We start from the raw sequence: 22,712 nt of genomic DNA, 5'->3' as shown, positions 1-22,712 counted from the left end.
ATTAGATGTTTGTTCACTTCCATGGGTGTTGCTGGTGGGCTGATTGATATGTGGTTACCACCGGAGAGCAGCCTGAGTGGCAGCTGCTGACCTTCTTAGGAGCATCTGTATTGCTCCTTACCTTCCCTCTGGCTTTTACTGTGACCTTTGGATACCGATCGATCCCAGATTAGTGTTTGTTGACAATAAATGCCCTAAATTCTAAAACTGGGATACAAGTAGACAAGTTCTGAAAAGGTTAAACAAGCTCAGGGCAAGTTAGTACAAGGCTCTGCTCACCATGCTTGGTCTCTGCGGTTTGTTTTCCAAAAGTGTTTTGCTATCCTGTTACCTATGATTCTAGGGCTAAACCAGCTGGACAGCCCTAGGATGGGGAAGCTGTGATGTGACATTTGTGCCTTCTTAGCTGGGCTGCACAAAGCCCTGGTATAGTCCACGTTGATGGAAATGCTATTTTGCCAAGCAAAATGGGTAAACGCATCCAGCTGTACTGGACTGGTTTCAGTTCATAAGTGGTAGGCAAGGCTTGTCACTTTCTCTTGAACAGTTACTGTCCTCCCCACTCTGATTGCAAACTTCTGGCTGCACAGATTTATCAAAGTACACTTAGACATTTTATATATATATATATATATATATATATGTGTGTGTGTGTGTGTGTATATACACACATACAAGTTATGGAGGCTGTAGGTCAAAACAAACTTGTATCTAGACATTGTTCCCAGCCATGGAGGAAACCTCATAGAGAACATCACTGATCATCAACTATGAACTGGCTAAATAAAAATGTTGATCCGTGTCATTAAAGGTATTTTGTGCATCTTTGCAACATATTCAATTGTTCAGTAACAAAAAAAGCTCTGAGGTGTTAATTAACCGTGTCATGGGTGATATAAAGCTGCATCAGTACCTATAAAGTGCCCTAGTGATTCAAGAGAATTGAAGTAATGAACAGAAATGCTCAGTTAGAGCTTTTTCCATATTTTATGTTAATCATTAGAGTAGAGCTGAAATTAGCTTTAATTGATATTAAGGGCTGAAAAAATTAATCCTCTGGAGCATGAGTCTCTTTAACCTTTAATGATGCAGTAAATAAAATATCCTGTCAACATTTGTGCAATAGTAAGGGTTTTCAAAATTCCATATCTGCATGGTGAGAGATTCAATATGCCCAGTTCTCTCTGTTACAGCAGATAAAGGTGATGTCAGGGCATACATCCAGCTACAAGTTTTCCATGTTTCCAAGCTATCTGTCATACCTGGGTGTAATTCCCCACACTGCCTTGTTACCTCTCCCAGGGAGATGGAGAGAGGAAGGAAGGACCATGAGAACAAACCAAATTCTGCATTCTGGCATTCTCACTTGTGCTATTTCTGACTCACAGGCTTCTGATGCCAGAGAGAAACTGTAGAGGGTAAAGTAAAAGGAGCGATGCTGCCTCTTCTTTTTAGGTGAAATACACCTGATAATGCTTCATTTTTCACTTTAAAGGCAAAGTGCTATTGCAAAGGACTTCAATACTTTGGGGACACTTAGTTTAGTAATAGTCAGGCCATTCTTCTCTCTGTCAGGGCTCAGGCTGGGATTGGAATACCTAATAAGTGACTTGGTGAAGCGTGTGAAATATTCCTCTGCTGTAAGCAGGAAACCTGCTTTTCATAAAATCCATTTGATCATTGCAATCAACTGGAAGTATTACATCATTTAGGCAAGTTACTGTAACATTGATGGCTACTCCGCTATTGTTAACTGAGGAACAGGAAACAAATCTCTCCACTTACGACCATTTTTGTCTTTTGTCAGGATTGATACAATATCAGTTCTCATATTGTGGGTTATATATATCTCCTTTGGAAAGTTCCCATCAAGCCTTTCTCTATTGAGGGGAATATATTTCTGCATACTGATAGTAGGTATCCTGAGTGATTGGCCAATGCTGGTGTTTTAACAGGGTGCATGCACAGCCATGAAGGCTGGCCCTTCAGAAATAACTTCTCTGAGATGGTTGAAAAATCTTTAAGAAAAGCATATAAATGTAACATCAGTTTTCTTCATTCTTTTATTTTTCCTTCCTTCTCAAGATTTGGGAGGATTTAGAGGAGGACGTGAAACAGAAGTGTCATCAAAATTAATTTCTACCTGTATTGTGTTTGGAAGCTCTTTCTTTTGACCAAGACCCAGCTATCTTGGGACAACACATTGTCCCGGACCTACCAAAGATGTGTTGAAACAGTTAAAGGAATCAGCAAAGTCTAGATAAAGTAAATATGATTTAGCAGTGGAAACGTTTGAAAGTCAAGTTAAATAGTGGTAAGTCTGTTTTTAAGAGAAAATGAGCAAACCAGTGAAAACCATCCTGCTGCATGCACAATGACCAGGGCCAGCGGACTGGTGGCCAAGTCGCATCCAGTTCTGTGGGACGGTGGGTGAAGCCATTGGAATGACGGGGCCAGCCCTTATAAACAAAGTAATTTTATGGAGTTAAAACACAGAGGATCTAATTTTCTCCTAGAAGACTCATTACCATGATTTTGTTACACATTATTTATGGGCTGTTATGACAGTCCTGGCAGGTCATAATTGGCTGAAGCTGGAGAATTAGTCACATTTTTCACATTCAGAAGAATGATCTGTACAGTTACACTAATGACTTCATTCCTGGAGATGCCATGTGCTGGGTAGGGATTGTCTATCCAGGGGCACAGCTGGATTAACCCTTTTTAGTTGTGATCACCAAACAAAGGTGTTTGATTTTTTTTTTTTTTTTTTTTGTTTTTTTTTGTTTTTTTTGTTCCTGATGCAACAAAATTACGTTGAAGCAGTTCTTTGGCATGTAAGTGACTTGTTGCTTTTGTGCAGGTTTCTCCTTTCTTTTATTTTCCTTGAATCTGGCTTTAATTTTTTCTAGCACTATATTTTCTAAAGGGAAAGTGTGTTTTTTAACTACTCTGAGCATGCTGGAGCATCACACTGTCCCCCCAAGAGCTGCTGCAGCATTACAGCATTAATGCCCAGCTCTTGCACTGGAGGTTTTTAACCCCTGGTAAGAGATGAACAACAGTTTAAATTGTGGAAGGGCCTTATTGGCAGCACTTCTAACTGTGCCTTGTTGTGTACATAGCAAAACCCAAACAATTTTTCACAGATGATGATTCAGAAGGGAGCACTATAATTGTTTTATCTGCCTTTTGGGACAGCACAAGCTGCTAACATTTGAATTAGAGCCTGGTGAACATTGCTGTATCTTCCTGAAAAATGGACAGCTTTAATTTGGGAATTTCCAGTGGTGAGGAATCCACCACACTGTTGGTTGACCACTCCCAAACCCCTTAATTGCCATTGTTAAAGAATGGGCGTGAATTCTTGAATAAATTCATGCTGTGTTGAATTGTAGCATTGGGATCATTTTGCAGTTTTGTCTGCAATCATGTGGGCACGGGAGAAAATTATAGACCATGATCTGGAAACTGTTGGAGTGGAGGATGCCGGGAGAAAGTAAAGGGGTGACTTGATCCAGTTTGCAGGTCTTGTGAAAGCCTTTCCCATTTTACAGCATCATTCTTGGTTTGAAGGCGTCAGGACCGGCACAATATACTGGGGTTATCTGGTGTGAAATTCAGATCTAGGAGAACATCTCACCTGCTTTTTGGTATTCTGCTTATGTGGTCAGGGATGGCATTAAGTCTTTTGGTCAAAGCATCGTGCTGATGGCAGGACCAGCCCATAGGGCACAAGCTGTAGATGTGTCCAGAGCAGTTCAAGAGCAAAGCAGCTCATGCCAGGCTGACATCCCACCATGGGCAATGTGGACACCCCATCCCTGGCCCTAGGAGGATGCTACAAGCTCAGCTACAAGCCACATCTAGACAATTTCCCCAGGAGCAATGGTCCTCCTGCTGTCACCACCTCCCACGAGCTGCTCCTGCTACTCTCTGTCACTCCAGCACAGAAAAGGCTTCGCCAGTGCTGAACTGAAGGCAACCTCTTAATCAAACTAAGAGATGGGAGTTATAGTGTTTGTAAAATACTGTACAAATGGGAGGGTTTGATCGCATTAAATGAAGGATCAGATTCATTAAATTAAGTGGAAAGCAATGTACACGGATAATTTCAAGGGTTGAGGCTGAATACGGTTTTTAAATAGGAAGTGATCAGCTGCTATACACAACACAGAGCAGCTCTCTAACATTTTTAATGACAGTATTTGTAGACACTTTAGTTTAATTAACACATGGCACGAGAGAGGTTTGGTAACTAGGATATAGTCTCACACCAGTCGCTCAATTATAACACCTGAAATTTCAAGCATACACAAAGAAGAACGTCACCCATCCCTGCTCAGCAAGGTCTGGCTATTTGAATTTCCATCTCACATTGTTGCTCTCGGATGTGACAGTAACTCGTTCTCTCCAGATGGAGAAGTCCCCTTAGAAGTGGGTGATCAGCTTCTCATTTGGATTTATTTCTCGTTTTCTGCAATCAAAATTAAGTGGGCTGTATATTGTCACTGCCCAGTGATTCACATTACATTTCTGACAGCTATGTTTATTAGTAAATATGTAGTAATTGCTTCCAGGAATAACTAGAGCAGATCATCTGTGTCTGTGTATGTGGGAGAGATTTCCCACGATGCACGATCTCTTCGTTAGCACAGCACTCGTTAGACACTAGAGAACTGTTGCAGCTGCGGTTGGGTTTTACGCCTCTGCACGCCCAGTGTTGGTCCGGGGGACAATCTTCAGAACAATTGGCTTTTCTGGTTTTAATATTCCCCTTGAATTCAGCTTGAGAGGGATCTGCAACAATAAGAGGAAAATCTACTTATTTAATTTGTCCATCTCCAAGTATGGGTTAAAGGAAAGAAATTTGGCCGCAGTTTGGACACAACTTGATCTGCCGTGCCTGAAGGCACAAAGTAGCTGGTATTGGCACCCACCATGAGAAAACTGGCACCTGGGTCTTCATGTGTGAGTTTCAAAACATAACGAGCTGCTCACCTGAGTTTCTTTGCAGGTCTGGAAGGTGAAATGTTGCAATAGGGCAACGATGCCAACTTTCAGAGTCAGGAGAGCAAACCGCATCCCAAGGCAGTTCCTGGGACCAGCTCCGAAGGGCAGGTATGCATACGGGTCTATGGTGTCTTTGTTTTCCTTACTGAACCTGGATAATGACATGGTTGGGGAATAGAAATTAAGGCAGCCCAAACCCAGAAAGCTACATATCTGTATTACTTATCCAGAGATCTATTGCTGGTGCCCTGCAGAGACCTGTTTGTTCTTTTGCTAAGATATCTCTGCATGCCCCAGCAATTGGGTGCTGTGTCAGGGCCCTTGTCTAGGATGGGGTGGGACCCCACTTCAGCATTTGAGTTTAATTCTGTCCATCCAGCACAGAAGTCAGGAGCAATGGGAGAATCTATGTGCTCTCCTGAAATTACTCATATTTTTCTATCTGTTGCATTTAGTGAGAGGAAAAGCAGGAGTTGTCTTGGTTAGGAGCAGCCTATGGCTTCAGTCTTGCTGGGAATGAGAGGTAGATACCAATTTTTAAAATAACCAATTAGGGAGAGGTTGTCTCTTCCTTGAAAACAAAGAGGGAAGGCAACTCTGGAAGGATCAACCCTACTATATTTTGTAGCAAAGCCTGTGTGAAGAAAACAGGTTCAGTGATTAAGATTATACAGAAAGGTGGCTAGCAGTTACAAAAAAACCTCACCACCTACTGACTCTTGTAAGCAAGCCTCAAAACTGTGTACAGGATGTTGGAAGGTATCAATGTTATTCTCCCACTATGATTATGTTATTTGAAACCCCATTTTAAGTTCAAAGCTCATTTTTTTCCTAAAATTATGTTCTCATGAGCCTGCAGTTTCTCACTGGTATTGTTTGAAAAAAGATAGGAAGAATACCATTAGGAAGCTAATCAGAGATTAATACTTAATTACTATGTGAGGGAAAAGAAGCCTGATGATTCTTCCCTTTCATTATGCTGTTTGTACCTTTCTGGTCTGAACTCCTCTGGTTCTGCAAAGTACTCGGGGTCAAGATGCAGCACAGAGGCTGGAATCATAACAACAGTTCCTTTGGGAATGGTCACCCCATTTATTTCTACGTCTTTCTTGCAGGTTCTCTCAATCCGTCCTCCAAGGGGGAAGAGCCGAAGGGTTTCATTCACTGCCATGTCAAGATAATCCATTTGCATCAATGCTTCATATGTGAGAGGAGCCTGTAGGACAAGAGAAAGGTGACCAGGTATGTTGGCATGAGGACCGGATTGTCCCAAAATGACTGCTGAGGCCAGAGCATCCCCAGCCCCTGCTGCCCCAACTATGACTCAGATTTGCTAAAGAATGAAAATGCAAGGTAGAAATTGAGTCATTGGTTTCATTTTCCATCCCTGAGTGATGGAAATGCCTGGAAATCCACATCCACTTGTGCATGGGTGCAGAGTGTGGCAAATAGGTTTGTGCAGTGGAGTGGCCTGGAAGGTTTCAACTGCCAAAATCACTATAGGGCTGAGTTGTTTCTGAGTGCATGTGTCTTGGAGATGTTGGAACATCACAGGATGAGGGTGTTTAGGAGCTAAAGTTTTCTTATTGTCTTGACTGAACAAGGAGGACAACAAGGTCAGAAGGTCTTCACCATCACTCAAGGTCCCCTTACCTTGTTGGGTAGAACAGTGTCGATTTCCTCCAGCAGTTTTTGCTGCACATCAGGATGCAGGGCAAGTTCATATGCCAGGTAAGAAAGTGTGTTGCTGGTGGGCTCGTAGCCAGCAAAAATAAAGATGATTGCTTGTGCCAGGAGTTCTGTGTCAGTCAGGGCTGTGAGGAGAGAGGACAAGGGGAGATGAGCAAAACTGGTGTTGGCTGATAGTCTCCAGCAAGGAACTGGTTGGTAGCCATGAGTGGGGTTGAGGCAGGTTTGTTGTGGTTATTTTCTGATAACACATTCATAGCCACTCTACCTGTCTGGGAAAAGTCATTTGATAGAGGAGGCAGATGATTTCCTGGGTGTAAATGACTGCAGCAGTCCTACACCCTGGCGAAGGACCTGGGGGATTCCCCTTGGTCCTGGTGCTGGGGTGGTGACCCCATTGAGCCTTTCTCTGGGAAAGATCTCCCCATCTTCCCCTTGCTTTCAAAGCCCTTCTTCCTGTAGTGAATATTTGGATGTTGTTACCTTTATTTGAGTGATTTTCTTTGTTGTTGGAGTGACTGGTTGAGTTCTGGGATTCGATCATCAGCTGCAGAAAATCTAATCTGCCCTGAGATGAAAAGCAGGAAAGTTTCTTTGGTGATAGGTCGCTCAAGGGGGAGCTCAGATAAACAAATTTCATAGCCTGAGCACAATTTTTAAACTGAAAGAGTCCCCAAAATACACATGACATTCTTGTTGTAAAATATGACGCTTTCATATTATTTTGGAAACTTCTCTATCTTTGTCCTGAAGCCATTGGGTGTGAGAGCAGTGTCTTGAATGAATTTCAGGAAAGGGATCTGAACTCCAAAAGGGAGAATTTTGCCATGAAGTAGCTTCAATTTTTGAAAAGTGAGCGGGGAAGGCACAACCATGAAAGGTGATATTGCTGCCCTTGTGCTGCTTACTCAGCTCTTATCCTCTGCCTAATCTTCTTCAGGGAGTCTCTTTGACTTACTACAAGTTTTGCAAACCCAAGCTTAATGCAGTTCTGCTGAGCCTTCATCTGGATTCAGCTTCAGATCATGGATGTACAAAGGCCACTTGCTAGGACCCGTCAGGTGAGGCTTTTCTGACACTATTGAAATCAAGTGTTTACGCTTAAGTAGGTTCAGGGATTTGTGTCTTTGTGCCTTGGTTTGACCTTTGATACCACCACCTTAACTGTTTCATTTAAGTGTATTTTCTGCCATAATAGCTAGCAGATACATGCTTGCTTACCTTGTGAGCATGCTTTTCACGATCCTTCTTAATTTTGGAGATGGATCTTGCAAAGAAATCTACACTATCTTTGGGGAAGAAGTTTACATTCATCTTGTCCAAAACAGGAATGAGGAATGGAAATGCAACTGAAAAACAAATTGAGAATAAAATGGCACACTGTAAACAAACTCCACCTCATATAAGATAGCTGTGGATGCTACTGAGGAAGTAATTATGCTACTAAGAAATTATTTTCTCTCTTGATTTCTTTGTCTTAGCAAAGCTTGAGCTTTGCATTTTTTACTCTATTTCTTATGATAGTTTGTCTTGACACAACCCTCTCCCAGGTTCCTCTGGGCATAACTGAGCTGGGTATAATCTTTGCTTTGAGATAACCAAAGCAGATGCCACCCTCTTTTTTGAAGACCCTGCTTTCTAGGGACAGGTTACTTCTGTGTATTGTGCAGCACTATGACAGCAATGGGGCTCGGAAGAGAAATATTACAACTTCTGAATTCTTTTTTCCTGCCTGAACCATTCACTGCCATGTTGTGCTCATGCAAGTGTTTTCAAGTCTCTTTCAGAACATTTCCTTCATCATAGAGAAAGGATCTTGAGCTTGCATATAGATTCCTAAAACCTACTGCACCAGAACCTCCTCTGTGCAAAGATCACAACTTTCCCCATGTTTTAGCAAGATATCTAATCTTGATTTAAGGTTGCAAGTGATTTAGGGTCCATCTCCATCATCATCACTGTAAGCTATTGTACTGCTAGGAAATGGCATGTAATTATAGTCCCTACTAAGCATTCTCTTCCAGAAAATGCATTTCAGATAGCACCACTCTCCTCAAGCCTCACAGCTGAACTTGCTTTTCAACCTCAAATCGTTTTTTTCAACCTCAAATCGTTTTTTTCAACCTCAAATCGTTTTTTTCAACCTCAAATCGTTTTTTTCAACCTCAAATCGTTTTTTTCAACCTCAAATCGTTTTCCAGTATTTATTTGGATATTGGACGGGATGTTCATGTGGTTCTTGCATTGTGAATGCCAAAAGTGGAAGAAGTTTTACCCACCTCATTTGAAGAGTTTTAGCATGAAGCTGACTATGAGGAAATGATGAGACAAGACCCATTAGGACTTTCATTCTAGCTAGTGAAGTTATTTAAGCGATACTGTTAATGTACAGGATGCACCAGTCTGATATACTTGCTGAAGTCACCCTTCAGTTGTACCCTGACACCTGAATTAAATGTTCAACAAAAAATGTCATTTACATATGAGGATGAAGAGTGGATTAAAGAAGTCAAACTTCACGAACTTCTGCATCTCTCTGACAAAGGGGTCATTGGGGTTGTTCACGGAGTCAGTGTTCACACCAAAAGAAGTGCTGGTGACGACATCCATGCTGTAGGCTCCAAAGATGCTGAGAAAAGATGGAAAAGTGAGACTGTGGTGAAATATTTGGACCAAGTGAATATATTTTGTTCTTAATACCTATGTGACATTCAAATATAAATTCTCATAAGACCTCCTGCCCCGATTTTGAAAAGGAAATTGGATATACAGTAACTGAAAAGCACTTATAGTGAAAGGGAGAGATTTTTTTAGAGAGCTTTGGTTTCAAACCTGCATGGGTTTTGAAATCGGACAGCTTTTCTGAGATTTTAAAACAGCATGTAGCTACACGAGCAGGTTAGTGCAAGGACAGCATGAAGCTCTCCAGCATTTTAGTTTCTTGGGAAGCATCCTGCTTCAAACACACAGCAAAAATAGCCTTGCTCAACCCAGCACAGCCTCCCCCTGACTCCACCCAGCAATGGGGCAAGCAATGGATGAGCCGGGCTCTCATCTATCCCTTGTTTCAGAGGTCTGGTTTACTCGGTGAGTGATCTGCATTGCCAGTAATGAATGAACCGCAGCACTTGCAAACAAAGTTTGCTGCTTAGCCTGCTGCTCCTATCAGCTACTTACTCCTTTACAGCTAGAGTGTTGTCCTTTTCCACTCGCTTATGAACATTTTTCGCCAAAGATTCCCCATAGTGCTTCATTATAGGGAACATCTGTAACAAACCAGAGATGCTCACTTAAGTATAGTACATTGTACATCTTTTAGACAGACTTACAAAGACTGTAGGGAGTTTCATGAATAGTTACAAATTAGATCTTTCTGCTAAGATTTTAAGCCTTTTTTAAACAACTTTAAGTTAGGCATAAATTAAACAGGCCAGCTCAGTTGCCAGGCTCTGCCTAAAGAAATCAGACCCCTGTGACCATCTCAGCCTGGAAATACTGTCTAATGACTTTCTAATTCAGTTTGTACCTGCTCCTCTGAGTTTTACCTCCTTTAGTTTCCCACTGGTGAAGGTTGGCGAGAGCACAGTACGAAGCCTCTTCCACTGTTCATCTTCAGCTATTGAGACAGCGTTTTTCAGCAACCCTGCTAGACCTAGAAACTGAAGGGGAAAAAGACAAGGTGTTAACCCCAGGAAAGACAGTGTTTTCCTTGCAAAGGTGGGAATGCAGCATGCAAGCCCCTGCCCAGACTATTTCAGGGTCACTACCACTGGTAGCAGGCTATGACCTTAGACTCTCTCAGGACACATGTACATAAATAACCCCCTTTCCTGCAGTAAAAATCAACTGTGAGATGCCGCTTCCCTATCCATAACAAGTAACCCAACAAGTCCCACACCCATGTGTACGTGTGCACCCACACCCAACGGTGTCACCCAGCCTCTGCACCCAAGCTGGAAGCTGCAGGGTGGCACATGGGCCAGCTAGACCCTTACAAATTCCTGTGTGCTCACATAGATTCTTAAATTTATCCCTAGATATGTATATATAGGTGTGAGAGCAGAATTTGTCTGATACGCAGGCAAATATCTTCTGCTGTCAGGCTGGGTACGCAGTCCCCAGGCTGTAAGGCAGGGGAGCAGTGACATACAGTGGCCGTTTACAGAAGTCCCTATAGTGTAGTCACTCATGCCCAGTGGGAAACACTGCTACATGCTTGTGTCCTCCTGTACTTTGTTTTTTGGACTCTGTGGTACATCATGATGCTTCTGCTCTTACCCTCCGGTTGGTAAAGGTGGAGTAACACTCTTTAACCAGCACAGTTTTAATGATCTGGGTGTCTGTGACAGCCAACATGGGTTGCCTGCCATCGTAAATCCTGGTGGGAGGGAGAAAAGGACACAAATAAACAACCCCAGGTGGCTGAAATGCAAGGCTTGGCTGATGCCTAAGAAACAAAATACATTAAACCAACGCTCCTCTATCACCAGCCTGGCTGTTCTGCAGATGCCTAAGTACAGAAATGTAGAAATTAGAGATGGAAAAGTACTCTCAGGCCTTCTTCCATCTGGTTTTGTAAATGATAAAGGGGGCTAAACACCTTCCAAATTCACTGGGAAATGAACAGGGCTCAGTCCCTCATAGGACCAGCTATTAAATGAAGCAAGTGTCTTCACTTTCTCCCCTGACTCTCTGTTTTTCCAGGCACTTAAACACATTACAGTATTAGAAGGAAACTTGTTTGACCCCCTTCATGCTCTTGAGTTGCATGTCTGGAGACTTGGGCTGACAGCACTGAAATATCCTTGGAGATGAAACTTGATCCCTGTTTTTGTCTTTTTAATCTGCCAGTTCTGAACACTTTCCTGGAACAGATGTAGATGAAGCAGATTTACACGCTTTCCCCATTTGTGTAAAGAGATCTTTTCCAGACTCCGTCTTTTGAAGTTGCTATAGGGACTAATGGATATGTTATAGAGGATATGCACAAGTTTGTAGCCCAAGTTATAACAGCAGCAATAAAAGCCACAGGAGATGCCCAGAGCAGAGCAGTGATAGCTGCACTGGCTCGACCAGCAGCACAAGGAAGTCACAGCCTTTGGATCTGCTCCTTCACTTGGTGTTGGGAGTCGCGTTCCTCTGCTGTTGATAAACCAGAAGAACTCGAACTCCCAGTTCCAGGTTCTTCCTTAAGTAAACAGTAGCTTTGCTGCTGATTTTGTTAGGAGTGGGTGAGGGCCTTTTGTTCTCAGCTTTAAAATGGCTAAATGGCTTTCATAGGATAGGTCAGAGCGATTTCCATATAGCACAACAGCTGCACAGCTCTGCAATCATCAGGCTTTAACACAAGCCCCCTATCATTATTGTACTAATAGTGCTGGTACCGTCAGGGCTGCAGGTAGAGAAAAGGGACCTTTCCTAATGACTTCTTTTCTCCCCTTTGTATGGATTCTGTTTTTACCTTAAGAAGAGGTCAGTGATTCATACTTACCCCCAGATTTTCCCGTATTTCCGGTAGCACTCAGCATCAAATTCCAATATACCCTGTGGAAAGCAATTTAAAAATGAACTCTGAGAGGATGCAGCGGAGGGGATGAAGTTGGAGATGGTGGCTTGGGAAGAGCATCTGTCAACTCATGTTTAGAGCTGCCTTCTGAGTTCTACTCTTCAAAAACATGATGAAGGACAGCATGAATGTATAATGTGTTGTGAAAGAGCCATTTACCAGGACCCTGGCAAAGGGCAGTGGTAAAACAGCCACCCATAAGTGCTGGCTGGGTGATGCTGTAAAGGCAGAGCCCCAGTGACTGTGTCGCTGAGCCCTTATTCTGCGCTGGCCTTTGCACAACCTGTGTGTTAGAGCAGAGCTTGGCATTTGGAGATAACTTATTGTCACCATGTATTTATTTAGCTGCAACTGTATGAGCAAAGGCTGATAATTCCGGGGCCAGGAAAGCTTCGGTCACTTACTTTGCGATATTCCAGGCTTGTCCCAACGAAAGGCAGAGGCCTTGGTCCAGGAATACCCAACTTCTTGAAAAAACCAAATGGCCAGGTCCCATATCTGTGGGACAGAAAAGACAAGTGCTACATCACCGTGTCATTGGGACTGTGAGCTCTCCTAAACCCAGACACTGCTGCAACGTCCCTTTGGCTCTAAGTAGTGGAGGATGTTGGTCTGGGAGTTTGAAAAACGTGATCCAAAAGAAAATTGCCCTGTAAAAAGTATTTAATAAACATGGCAAGGTTCAATGCTGCCACACAGAGCTTCAGAGAGATCACCTGGACGTCAAAGCAGTTGTCACCTAAAGGCATAGGTGCTCTGGTGGGTACAGGACATTAAAGCCTTTACTAGAAGTCAGAAGAGCTTGCTGCCAACCACATGAGAGACAGAAAAGGGAACTGGAAGGAGGAACACCAAGCTTACATGTTTTTACTGAAGAGAAATCAAAGCAGTGCCAGAAGTGACGTCCCAAATAGGGCTTTTGTCAAGCTGCACTTTAATTTCATGTATTGTGCTCCCTCCCCTTACCCTGGCGTTAGCTCAGTGGTGTGTCAGGAAGTCTTGTCTTGATGGTTTTCTCTTTAGATTTTATTGACAGCTTTGCAGATTTCTTTCCTCTGAAGCACCCTTTTTGGCAGCTCTAAAGTTATTACTTCTACCTCAGGGGCCTTCTGTTTCTCGACAAGGGCCTGGGCTGCAGCCCTTTGAAGCTCATCTTTGGCTGTGGTGAAAGAGCTCCTCAAAATATTTGTTTTTGGTTAGTAGCTGCAGCTTCCCAAGTGACCAGTTCATTGCAGAAGGGATGTAAAACTGCAGAGGTTTGGCAGAGGGATGTTATCAGACATCGTCTTTGGGCTATGTAGCAGCAGCTTCTCAGCCAGTGTCTTGGGAATGCTGTCCTGAAAAGCCAGAGTCTAGGCTGAGACTTAGTGGGGAGTTCCCTTGCAATTAGTAAGATGTTTCTAAATCTGGGGAACCCCAAATGAGACCAATTCCCCCCAGCACAGGTTCTGTCAGACCACAAAAGTGGATCTCATTTTATAGTCCAAACACAGCAGGCAAAAAAAACCAGGGAATTAGTTGTTTGCAGGTGCAGAAAGGTTTCGCAGAACTCAGTTTGTCAATGTTTAACCTTTTCTGTGGAAAGATAATTCAGTACTAGGTATAAAATGTTTGTGGATTCTCATTTGTAATGTTTATGGGCAGCTGGGGCTGCAGGAGGACCAGGAGATGCCAGACTGGGCTGGTTACAGAGCCCAGAAACGCTATAGGAAGGTAGGCTAGGCTTAATCCATTTGAATACATGGCCAGAAAAGCAGAGTCTGATGCTCTTACAACCAAAACATGACAGAGTTTTCCACAGGCTGAACAGAGCCATTCAGCAGAAAGCCAGACAATAACCATTACGTATTCTCACCATGGATGTGAACCAGAAATGCCTGATACTCCTTCATGTGTAAACTGGAGCAGCATTGCCCCAGATGGACAAGAAGCATCTGAACAACCTGCCTGTGCTAATAGGCAGAGAAATTTCTATTTCAGCTCAGATATCAGAGCACAAAGATCTGGGCTTAGTCTCTTTTGCCACAACAAAATTGCAAGCGGTTGCAGAAGGTGGGAATGTGGTAACCAGCAACGTTAGATGGCCACGGAGTTATTGAAGTACAGGTGCTTAGGTCAATAATGAGGATGGGGTTTGGGGTTTTTTTTGGAAGTATCTGCCCCAAACAGGCTTTTGAGTAATCCAAATTAAAGGAAACAGTTAAAAACAAACAACACCACACAGGCTAAAAGTTTGAGTTTACTGAACCACGGTGCTTGGAGCACCACCAGAGCAGACAAATGAATTGTGCTCATGCACACCGCATTAATCATTAAGGTTTACGGCTAGCAACATGCTGTCTCTGCCTAAGGGCTTGTCAACACTACAAAGTTTGTCAGTCCAGCCTTGTTGGATGGGGCTGCTGGTGGAGATGCTGCACGTCCCAGCAGAAGGGGCTTTTCAGCCAGCCCTGCTATGCTGCAGTGCCGAAGAGCATCAGCAAAGCAGACAAAAATGTTTTCTCACTAGCATGGCTCCTTGGAAGCAGTAGGATACACTTCTGCTTGATGGACTTTGTCTGAAAAGCCAGGAGCGGAGAGCTCACCTTGCTCTGGGCTTCATTGCTTCCCCAAGCAAGGGTGAGCTGTGGGGACGGGCGTGGGATGCTGTCCCCTGGTCCAGATGCCTGTGCATGGAGCATCTTACCTGGGCACTACAGAAGGAGTCAGAATAAGAACTGATCCTAGGAATGCTCTTTTTCTGGTGTCTTTCTGCTGCTCTCCACCTTTGTGGGTCATGCAGTGGGGTCACTTACTGCCTGCTCCCCTCCATAGGGCACAGCCTTCCTTAGACTGTATTTTTGTGGATAATCACCTGGCAGATTGCGATCCTCACTGAAGCCAGCACCCTGCTAGTAACAAATGCTTGGCACCATTACTATTTGATTATTGCCTTGATGCTTAGCAGCAAGATCGTAACAATGCACGGCAACACTCCAAACCTTGGAGAAACATCATGTGTCTGCAAGGTCTTTAAACTTCTCAGCTACTTCCCAGAGCCTCATTAGAGGCTGGAAATCCAGAAATCACACCTACCTGTTTGCTCTTCAGCAGACTAGCTGCATGAAAATAAAGAATGGTAAGAACAAGAAAACAGCATAAGCAAAGGACCAATAAAGAATATTTTACTCACATGAACAGGAGGGCTATGAAAATAAGTAAAATGGCCCATGTCTCTATAGAGAAGAAGGGAAGGTCCATTTGGGTCCTTCTCTGGTTGGCTCTGAGTTCTGCCTTGATGTGTTTGTCCCGGGTCTGTGGGAAATAAGAGCGTTTTGAAATGTGCACTTCTTATGTGTCCAGTCATATGATTTAGGGGCTGTCCTTCTGTCGTGAAAGAGGAGGAGTGGAAGGCAAAGGTAACAAAATATGCTAATCTGAAAAATGTGATTCATATGATAGATAAATGCTTGGCTGAATTGTCTAAGGTTCAAAACATGTAATACATACATTGCCAGGCATTTCGGCGAGTTTCTCTGTTGTAACAGTAAGTAATAACTGGCTTTGTACTGAGTAATGCTCCTGGGCTCCTACACCAAAATAAATAAAACCAAGTTACAATGAAAAGGTAAATCCCAAAGCAAGTGTCAGAGTTGGTTTGCAAAAGGAAAAGAGAAGCGAAAAGGTTATTCGTATATTGTATGACAAGATCTCTTCTGGCAGCTGAATTAACTCTGGAAGAATTTAAGATTTTCTTTGTGTGTGTGTTGTGAAGAGCAAGCGCTGCCTGTGGTGGGTCAGAAGCAGCTGCTAACAAAGGCAGGAATCTGTCCCCTATACAGACTTCATACAAGTCCACCTTGTTCGCTGGCTTGTGACCAGGTGTTTCATAAAAGAAATATCATCATTCCACAACAGCAAGCAGTTAAAGTACCACCATTTCCAAAACACTAGCTCATGACTAATGAATAAAAAGAAACAGCGTCTACCCTTCCCCAGCAGCTGGCAAAAAGACAAAAGCAGGGGGAAAGCTCAGATTTTGTAATGGGTCTCCTGTAAGAATGGCGCAGAAAAGGTATGGGTGTGCTAAGAGAAGAGTGTGATGGTGGAGAAAACGGGGTGTTTGGATGGTGTTTGTTAGTGGCCATAATGTTAAGGCAGGAGGCTTTATGGTTTGTACAGATGTGTGCTACAGTATATTTAGGGCTTTGTTCAGCATTTAAAAATGAGCGATTCCCTTCCTACCGACAGAGGTGCTGTTTTCAAAAGGAAGTTTACAGACTGCACTGGGTACAAATAACTGGGTGTTACAAATCTATAGCACAGCCAGTGCCTTGTGTCTTCAAGGATGTTGCTGTGATTGATGCTGTTTGACTGATAAGTGGACATAGTCCACATGGTGATACGAGCCATGTTCTGAGAGTCATCATTCAACTACCTCAGCAGCATTTGTATCTCCTTTCACCTTTGCCTGGCCTTTGCTCTGACCTTCAGAGACAACCCAGTTGTAGATTATTTTGTAATAAACACAGTCTACTTTAGTTTGACATGAACGGGGATGTTCATGATGTAGTTATTATACAAGTCTGCATCCGGTCCTACCTTGCTTGATTCAGAGATGTTTAAAGAACATGGAATTAAATAGGTGCTTTCCCATTCAGGAAACTGTCACAGCAGTGGTTGTTTTTCCCCTTTGCGCATTTTGACATAGCCTTGAATTCTGAGCTTACTGGGCACCAAATCTCACTGACTCACCATGTTGGGTAATACAAGTCAATAGAGTTTATTCAAGAAATAAGCTTGCTGTAGGGAGTCTCCATCCTCAGTAAAAATAGGCCTCAATCCTTGTCCTGTTTGGGTCATTTTGAAGGGTAAAAATAGTCTCTTGAAAAACTTGTAAAACAAAATAGGTGCAAAATCTTGTTGCTGGTTTTGCATTGAAGTCTTATGATCTCTGCCAAATGGACTGTGCCTGTCGATTTCAAACAAACAGAAACGCACCATCCCTTTGAGAAAGAGGATAGATAAACATTCTGTGCCAGAGGAAAGTCAATGACGCAGGAACAAATGATTGATTTTTTTTCAGGTCACGGAAGTCCAGCTCAGAATTGGGTTTGTGCCCTAATGCGCCCTGTATTAAAACTGTAAACCTCCAGCTCTGGGCTGTGGTGTCCCCTAAACTACAAACCAACAGGAGGCCATGTTTGAGAAGCAGCTTGGGCACCTTCAGATTGGGGAGCCTGGGGAAGACTTCAAAACATCAGCTGTCAGGCATCATTTTCAGCCAAGACTGAAGCCCACCTTACAGAAACGGTGAGAAGGAGGAGAACTGCATGACCAGTCTACACCTTCCCTTCCAAGCCAAGGTCTCTGGATGCAGCTGCACTGGCACATCACAGTTGTCCCTTCACCCTGCTTAAGTCCTTTAGACACATCTTACTCCTGAACACCATGGGCTTTTAGGCCCACACTCTGCTTCTCGTGGACGTTTTGAAGTGCACTGCATCCCATCACAGGTGTTGGTGAGCACATCACCCCAGGTGTCTGCTGGCAGAGACACACTGCTCAGGGACATGAGAAGGTGCAATTACACCCATGGGAACAGCCTGCTAGTGACACGCAAGTCTCATTCATGGGTGACAACGTCACACACAATGTGCAATGCATGGTGGGTATGCAACGCTCACCCTCATCATTTAGGCTTTTAGGCTGCTGCACCATATGGTAATTCCCACGTTGCCACTGTGCTTCCAGAACAGCCACAGGCTGAGAGGTTTAAAAAGCCAAAGTTTGCAGCAAATTCAGAAGAGACTTGAGCTGCTTTTCCATTTTTAATGCCCTTAAGTAGCTCAGATTAATGGATTAATGGCTTTCAGAAAAGCAAAATAACACAGTGTTGTTGTTTGCAGTGTGATGAAAGGAGTGCTCCTAATCCAGGTTGTGAACAAGGTGTGGCGAGCAGGGGGGATTTCTTGTACAATAATGCCTGACGTCTAGGCAGTAAAATAGAAGAACGTGTATTTCTTCCGCAAGCTGTGAATCCAAATGATGTAGGGTAAGAAAAATGCTGTGGAATAGCAATTATGACTGAGCACAGGTGTGGAGAAGAAAGAGCAGCTGAGAAGAGAAAGAGCTGTTGGGGAAAAAAGAGTCACAGTGGGCAATATTTGGTGTTTGTGATGGAAAGGACTGCATGGGCACACGGAGGCCCAGGCTGGGTAAGCCTGAATCTTCAGGTCTAACACACCTTTGAGTATGATCGTGAAAGAGATTCTCCTGAGACACTTTGGGAAATGTGTTTTAGATTCCCAGGGTTGGACCCGTTGCAGTAGAGACTCTGCAGTTCTACTTGGGATACAAATATTGCTGGGGAGTTGTATCATTATGGAATACTTTAAACTCTATGGACGTGGATTGTAAAACATGCTACCAATCATGTAGAACTCAGATAATTTCTGTGGGGGAGATGGCAGATTTCTGCAGTGGAGAAACACTGACAAGCAGTGGAACTGGTTTAGCTTTGGTGTTGATAAGTAATTCAAAATATTCTAGAAGAACAGTTAGGAGCAAAATTACCTTAGGCTGAAATAAGTGCAGTCTTTTAGTTTAACGTAAGTATAAACAAAAATAAGCTTGTGACTAAGGGTCTCTTTTTCAAGAGGATGAATTAATGAAATAAACCAATGGAAGGTCTCAGGGCCTTTAATGCAGACTGTGCCCAGCTTCCTTTTCAAGTCAACGGTGCTAATATTATCAGCCAGTTTTATGCAAAGAGATTTGCAGGAACAGATTTACAGTCAACTGGCTGAACAGCCACATTAAAAAGGATGCTCAGAATAAACCAACCAGATAGGAGGCGGAGGAAAAAAAAAAACAATGACTTTGTAATTCAGGGTATGCTATTATACGTTCTGCTCATAAGATCTTCTGGGATGGCAGCTCATTCCTGTGCCCAATTTGGAGCAGCCCAGTACTTGAACACACCAGCTCACTGGGGTCCAATTAAGGGGGCATCCAGTGCGATGGTGGCAATTCTTGCCCCCTTGGAGACATGTCTCCCAAAACCTTTGTTTGTTTAGTCTAGCAAAATGATAGCTAGGCTGGAAGGTGGTTGCTGTAAGATAAATGCCAGGTAGAAGAGCTATTTAATCACATTATGATGTTGGCGCAGAGACAAATGGGTATAATCCAGCCACAAATAAATGCTGGGCTGGAAATGAGCACAATCCTGGCCTGGAAAGCTCAGGAGTCTTCCCATCATGGAGTTTAAGGGAAAAAAAAAAGCTCAGATAATGTAAAATGGGGCTAGGAAAGACAGCTGCTGGTGGGAGAGGGGAGCAATACATTACATTTCTTACCAGTGCTCTCCTGCCAGAGCGATGTGAGGAGTTCATTTTCTGCATAGGCAGAAGATGTGGGGAGGCAACTATTTGTTTTCCCTGATACACAGCGGTTCAGTTACCCACAGGAAAATGCTTCATAATGAAGGCTACTTTTTGTTGTCAGTGGTTAAAATATTGATACACTGCTGCTGGATAAAAAATCAATATATTTGGAGGGGTCTGTAATGATATTTATGTAGTTCAGTATCTAGATGACTGATGCCCTCCTGCACATAGATTTCCTTGGGATTTAAAAAGCTCACAAGAAACCTCAACAAAAAAGTAATTAATTCCCCTGGATGTTTTGTTCCATATACTGAGCTTTGGAACTACACAGAAACTAGGACATTTTTCAGATATTTTTTTTTTTCAGTTAAAGTAATATCCCTGATACATACCAATCTTCCTCCGTAATCTTTACAATATATCCTTATATTCCTTTTCATTCTAAGAAACCACAGCTACAAAAGCTGTGTGATATGTGGATAGCTAATCTGTGCGCTACATTCTTTTGCTCAATCAAATACAAATGTCTGTTTGAGGTTCTTTCTCTTTAACCTTACAAAATGAGTTAAGAAAAAATAAAGTATCCTGCTAGAATAGCTCCACACGTGACTTCTTACCTATGATGCAATGAAAGACAAGGTTGCATCCCACAAGGGAGCAACAACAGTCCTGGACAAATGCAAACTAGGAGAGGGATATTTCCAATGCAAGGTGTAAGATCATGTTCTTTCCTGCTCATTGCAGGGAGGATGCACTGATGGGGCAGCTGTGTGCAAGTGCTGCTGTGTTGCACCATAATTTTGGCAAAGTCATTCCAAGAAGTGTCTGCACGCATCATTGCCCAAGCAGACTTCTGCATTGGTATGTCCCAGCCCGGTGAAGTCAGCGCACTTGACTCATTCAGGGCGATGAATCTTTTAAAGGGTGACAAATCAAACTGTTCATCCGGAGTATAAGGATTTTGAGATGCAAAGAACTGCATGAAATTGTGCCTAACGCAGGAATAACGTCATGTCTTCAGTCATTGTCCCGGCCACCGCCCCAGCTTTCCACAGGGTGACCTGCTCTGATTTTAGCTCACCAGGTTCAGCTCCGCCATGGTCGTAGTAACACAAGTTTGTAAGGATCATGAGACTCCAGCATTTGTAATAAAGTAAACCAGAATCCTTTTTCAGTGTGCTTTTAGATCACAGATCACTTGCCTTTCCACCATCGAACCAGAGGGATTTGCTTTCTCTATCGCTTGTCAGTGGACTGCAGGAGACAAAGTTGTGCAAAAGTGGTCAGCGTCAGGGCTGTCAGGTATGAAGGTTCATGGAAGGGGCTGTACATGATAACAAAGATATTTCTTTTTTAATGCATTTCACCTAAATATGAGTGTTTCCAAACTGCAGCTCCCTCACCCCCACTCCCTCTGGTCAGTTACCTGATCTGCTCCCATCTACATGTAATGCTGGAGAAGGATTATCTCAAGGTTATCTTCATATCACATGTCAGCGTATCCTGTTATATACCCTTTTTTATTTGTTTTCTAAATAGCATTTCCTCAGGGTCTAAAGTTTCAGCTTTGAATCAGACCTTTTTATTGTTATAAGTAAATGAGATTATTTGGAGAACCAGTTGCTAAAATTATCTTACGTGAGCAAAATACATGGGCCGTCTGAGCTATACAGGATGTTGACTAAATCACTCTGTGATAAGTCCTTTTTAATATGTATATGCATTTGTGTTAAGACAGTTACACTGCCAAAAAAAGAAAAGTAGTGTCTGGAAATGAGTCTGAGAGGTCAAATGAGTTTTAAGTACACAGTAGCATGGACCCAGGTCAAAGAGTCTCTGGAACTGGCTTATCTGAACTCAGGAGTTCATGCAAACAGGTCATTTGGGATGTCACAAGTTCTGATCTTAGGTCCACGTGTGAAAACATCTCTCACTGCCCAATTTGGCCATGCAGTTTACTTTGTTGAATATTTAACCAGGTACTAGTCTCTGTGTCAGTATTCAAATGGCTGAGCCTGGAAATCCATGACAGAAGTGTGCGAGAGGATGGGTCCCACCAGAAAAACCCCCACCAGTCCCAGTAGCCATCTAGTTTCCCCAAACCAGGCAACTTTTATTTGAGCTTTCTATGCTTTTATGCAATTTTGTGCCTCTCTAGCTTCTGACCTATCCACCCCAGCTCCCCCTCCCTGCAGGAGGCAGCATGGCTGTGTGCACAATGCTTGCCTTGGTCAATGAGGGCATCTCCAGCCCCGAAGCCTCGAATCTTTTGGGCACTTTGAGAAGCGGAGAGCTTATCTTTGCAGCAAGGAAGCTTTTGCTGCCCCCGGCTCTGTAGGCTGTTCCTGCCACCCTATTAATTTAGAGAGAAGTGTATTTTGGAAAATAGCTCGGCGTGCTCTCACCAGAGAGCTCCGGCTGCAGTTCCACGCTGGCTGCTACGGATGCCTGGGAGGTGAATTCAGGTGCAAATCTGACAAGACACATATAAATGGCAAGGACAGAAATAGTAGCTTTAAAACACAATTATTCCCTTAGGTTGATGCTCCTGCCCAGCAGCGCGGTGGGTTCTCAAGGAAAAAGCAGCAGTAGGGAAAGCGGTTTCAAAACCTTTTTCTGAAGTTTCGTGGCCTCATCTTTTAATCCTTATACACTTGAGAAATCCTTACGTCTGTGATCCGAGTTACCGGTGCTGAGTGTCTGAGTGAAGAGTGAGAATCAGACCCTCATTAAGAGATACCGATCGTCACAAAAAGTTCATCCTGTGGCCCTTGTCCACCTCTGTGCTGATTTATGCTTTTCAAGAATTGCAGAAATAACATGAAGTCCATGTTCGCATCTCAAAGCTGATGCTGAACCTCCTCTAATTTCATCCCTTCATCAGGGTGGTTTCTGGAGGCCACCATGCCATTAATTTTCCGTGTTAACTGAGGGAAGGGCCCTTTGGAGCCCCCACCATATGCTTTCCTCTTTCTCATTCCAGCACCGGCAGCAATTCCCACTCTTCCCAATAACCTTCAGCTTCCACGAGCCTAAATGTATGACAAAGACAGACCTTTAAAATGTTGGACAGAGAC

General features: G+C 43.3%; 1 protein-coding gene across 1 annotated transcript; it reads right to left on the bottom strand.

Moving 5' to 3' along the window:
* Nucleotides 1-4,178: 4,178 nt before the first annotated feature.
* On the bottom strand, nucleotides 4,179-15,622 carry LOC102087823 (cytochrome P450 3A21). Its single transcript, XM_005504507.2, has 13 exons — nucleotides 15,441-15,622; nucleotides 12,673-12,766; nucleotides 12,194-12,246; nucleotides 10,981-11,080; nucleotides 10,248-10,361; nucleotides 9,880-9,968; nucleotides 9,183-9,331; nucleotides 7,924-8,051; nucleotides 7,186-7,270; nucleotides 6,667-6,827; nucleotides 6,003-6,229; nucleotides 5,002-5,164; nucleotides 4,179-4,800 (listed from the first exon to the last, which is right to left on the bottom strand). Exons 1-13 carry the CDS (start codon nucleotides 15,506-15,508, stop codon nucleotides 4,702-4,704), a joined length of 1,530 nt encoding a protein of 509 aa, XP_005504564.1. The 5' UTR covers nucleotides 15,509-15,622; the 3' UTR covers nucleotides 4,179-4,701.
* Nucleotides 15,623-22,712: the final 7,090 nt, after the last annotated feature.

Source organism: Columba livia, chromosome 15 (genome assembly GCF_036013475.1).
Source record: "Columba livia isolate bColLiv1 breed racing homer chromosome 15, bColLiv1.pat.W.v2, whole genome shotgun sequence".
NCBI lineage: Eukaryota > Metazoa > Chordata > Aves > Columbiformes > Columbidae > Columba > Columba livia.
Note: the sequence above shows the minus strand (reverse complement) of the source record. Positions and strands in the feature narration are given on the sequence as shown.

Coding starts and splice junctions, on each gene's coding strand:
- LOC102087823 (XM_005504507.2), bottom strand. CDS start 15,508: ATGGACCTTCCCTTCTTCTCTATAGAGACATGGGCCATTTTACTTATT. Junction 12,247..12,672: donor CAAGCCTGGAATATCGCAAA/GTAAGTGACCGA, acceptor TGCTTTCCACAG/GGTATATTGGAATTTGATGC. Junction 9,969..10,247: donor CCAGTGGGAAACTAAAGGAG/GTAAAACTCAGA, acceptor GGTTTGTTACAG/ATGTTCCCTATAATGAAGCA.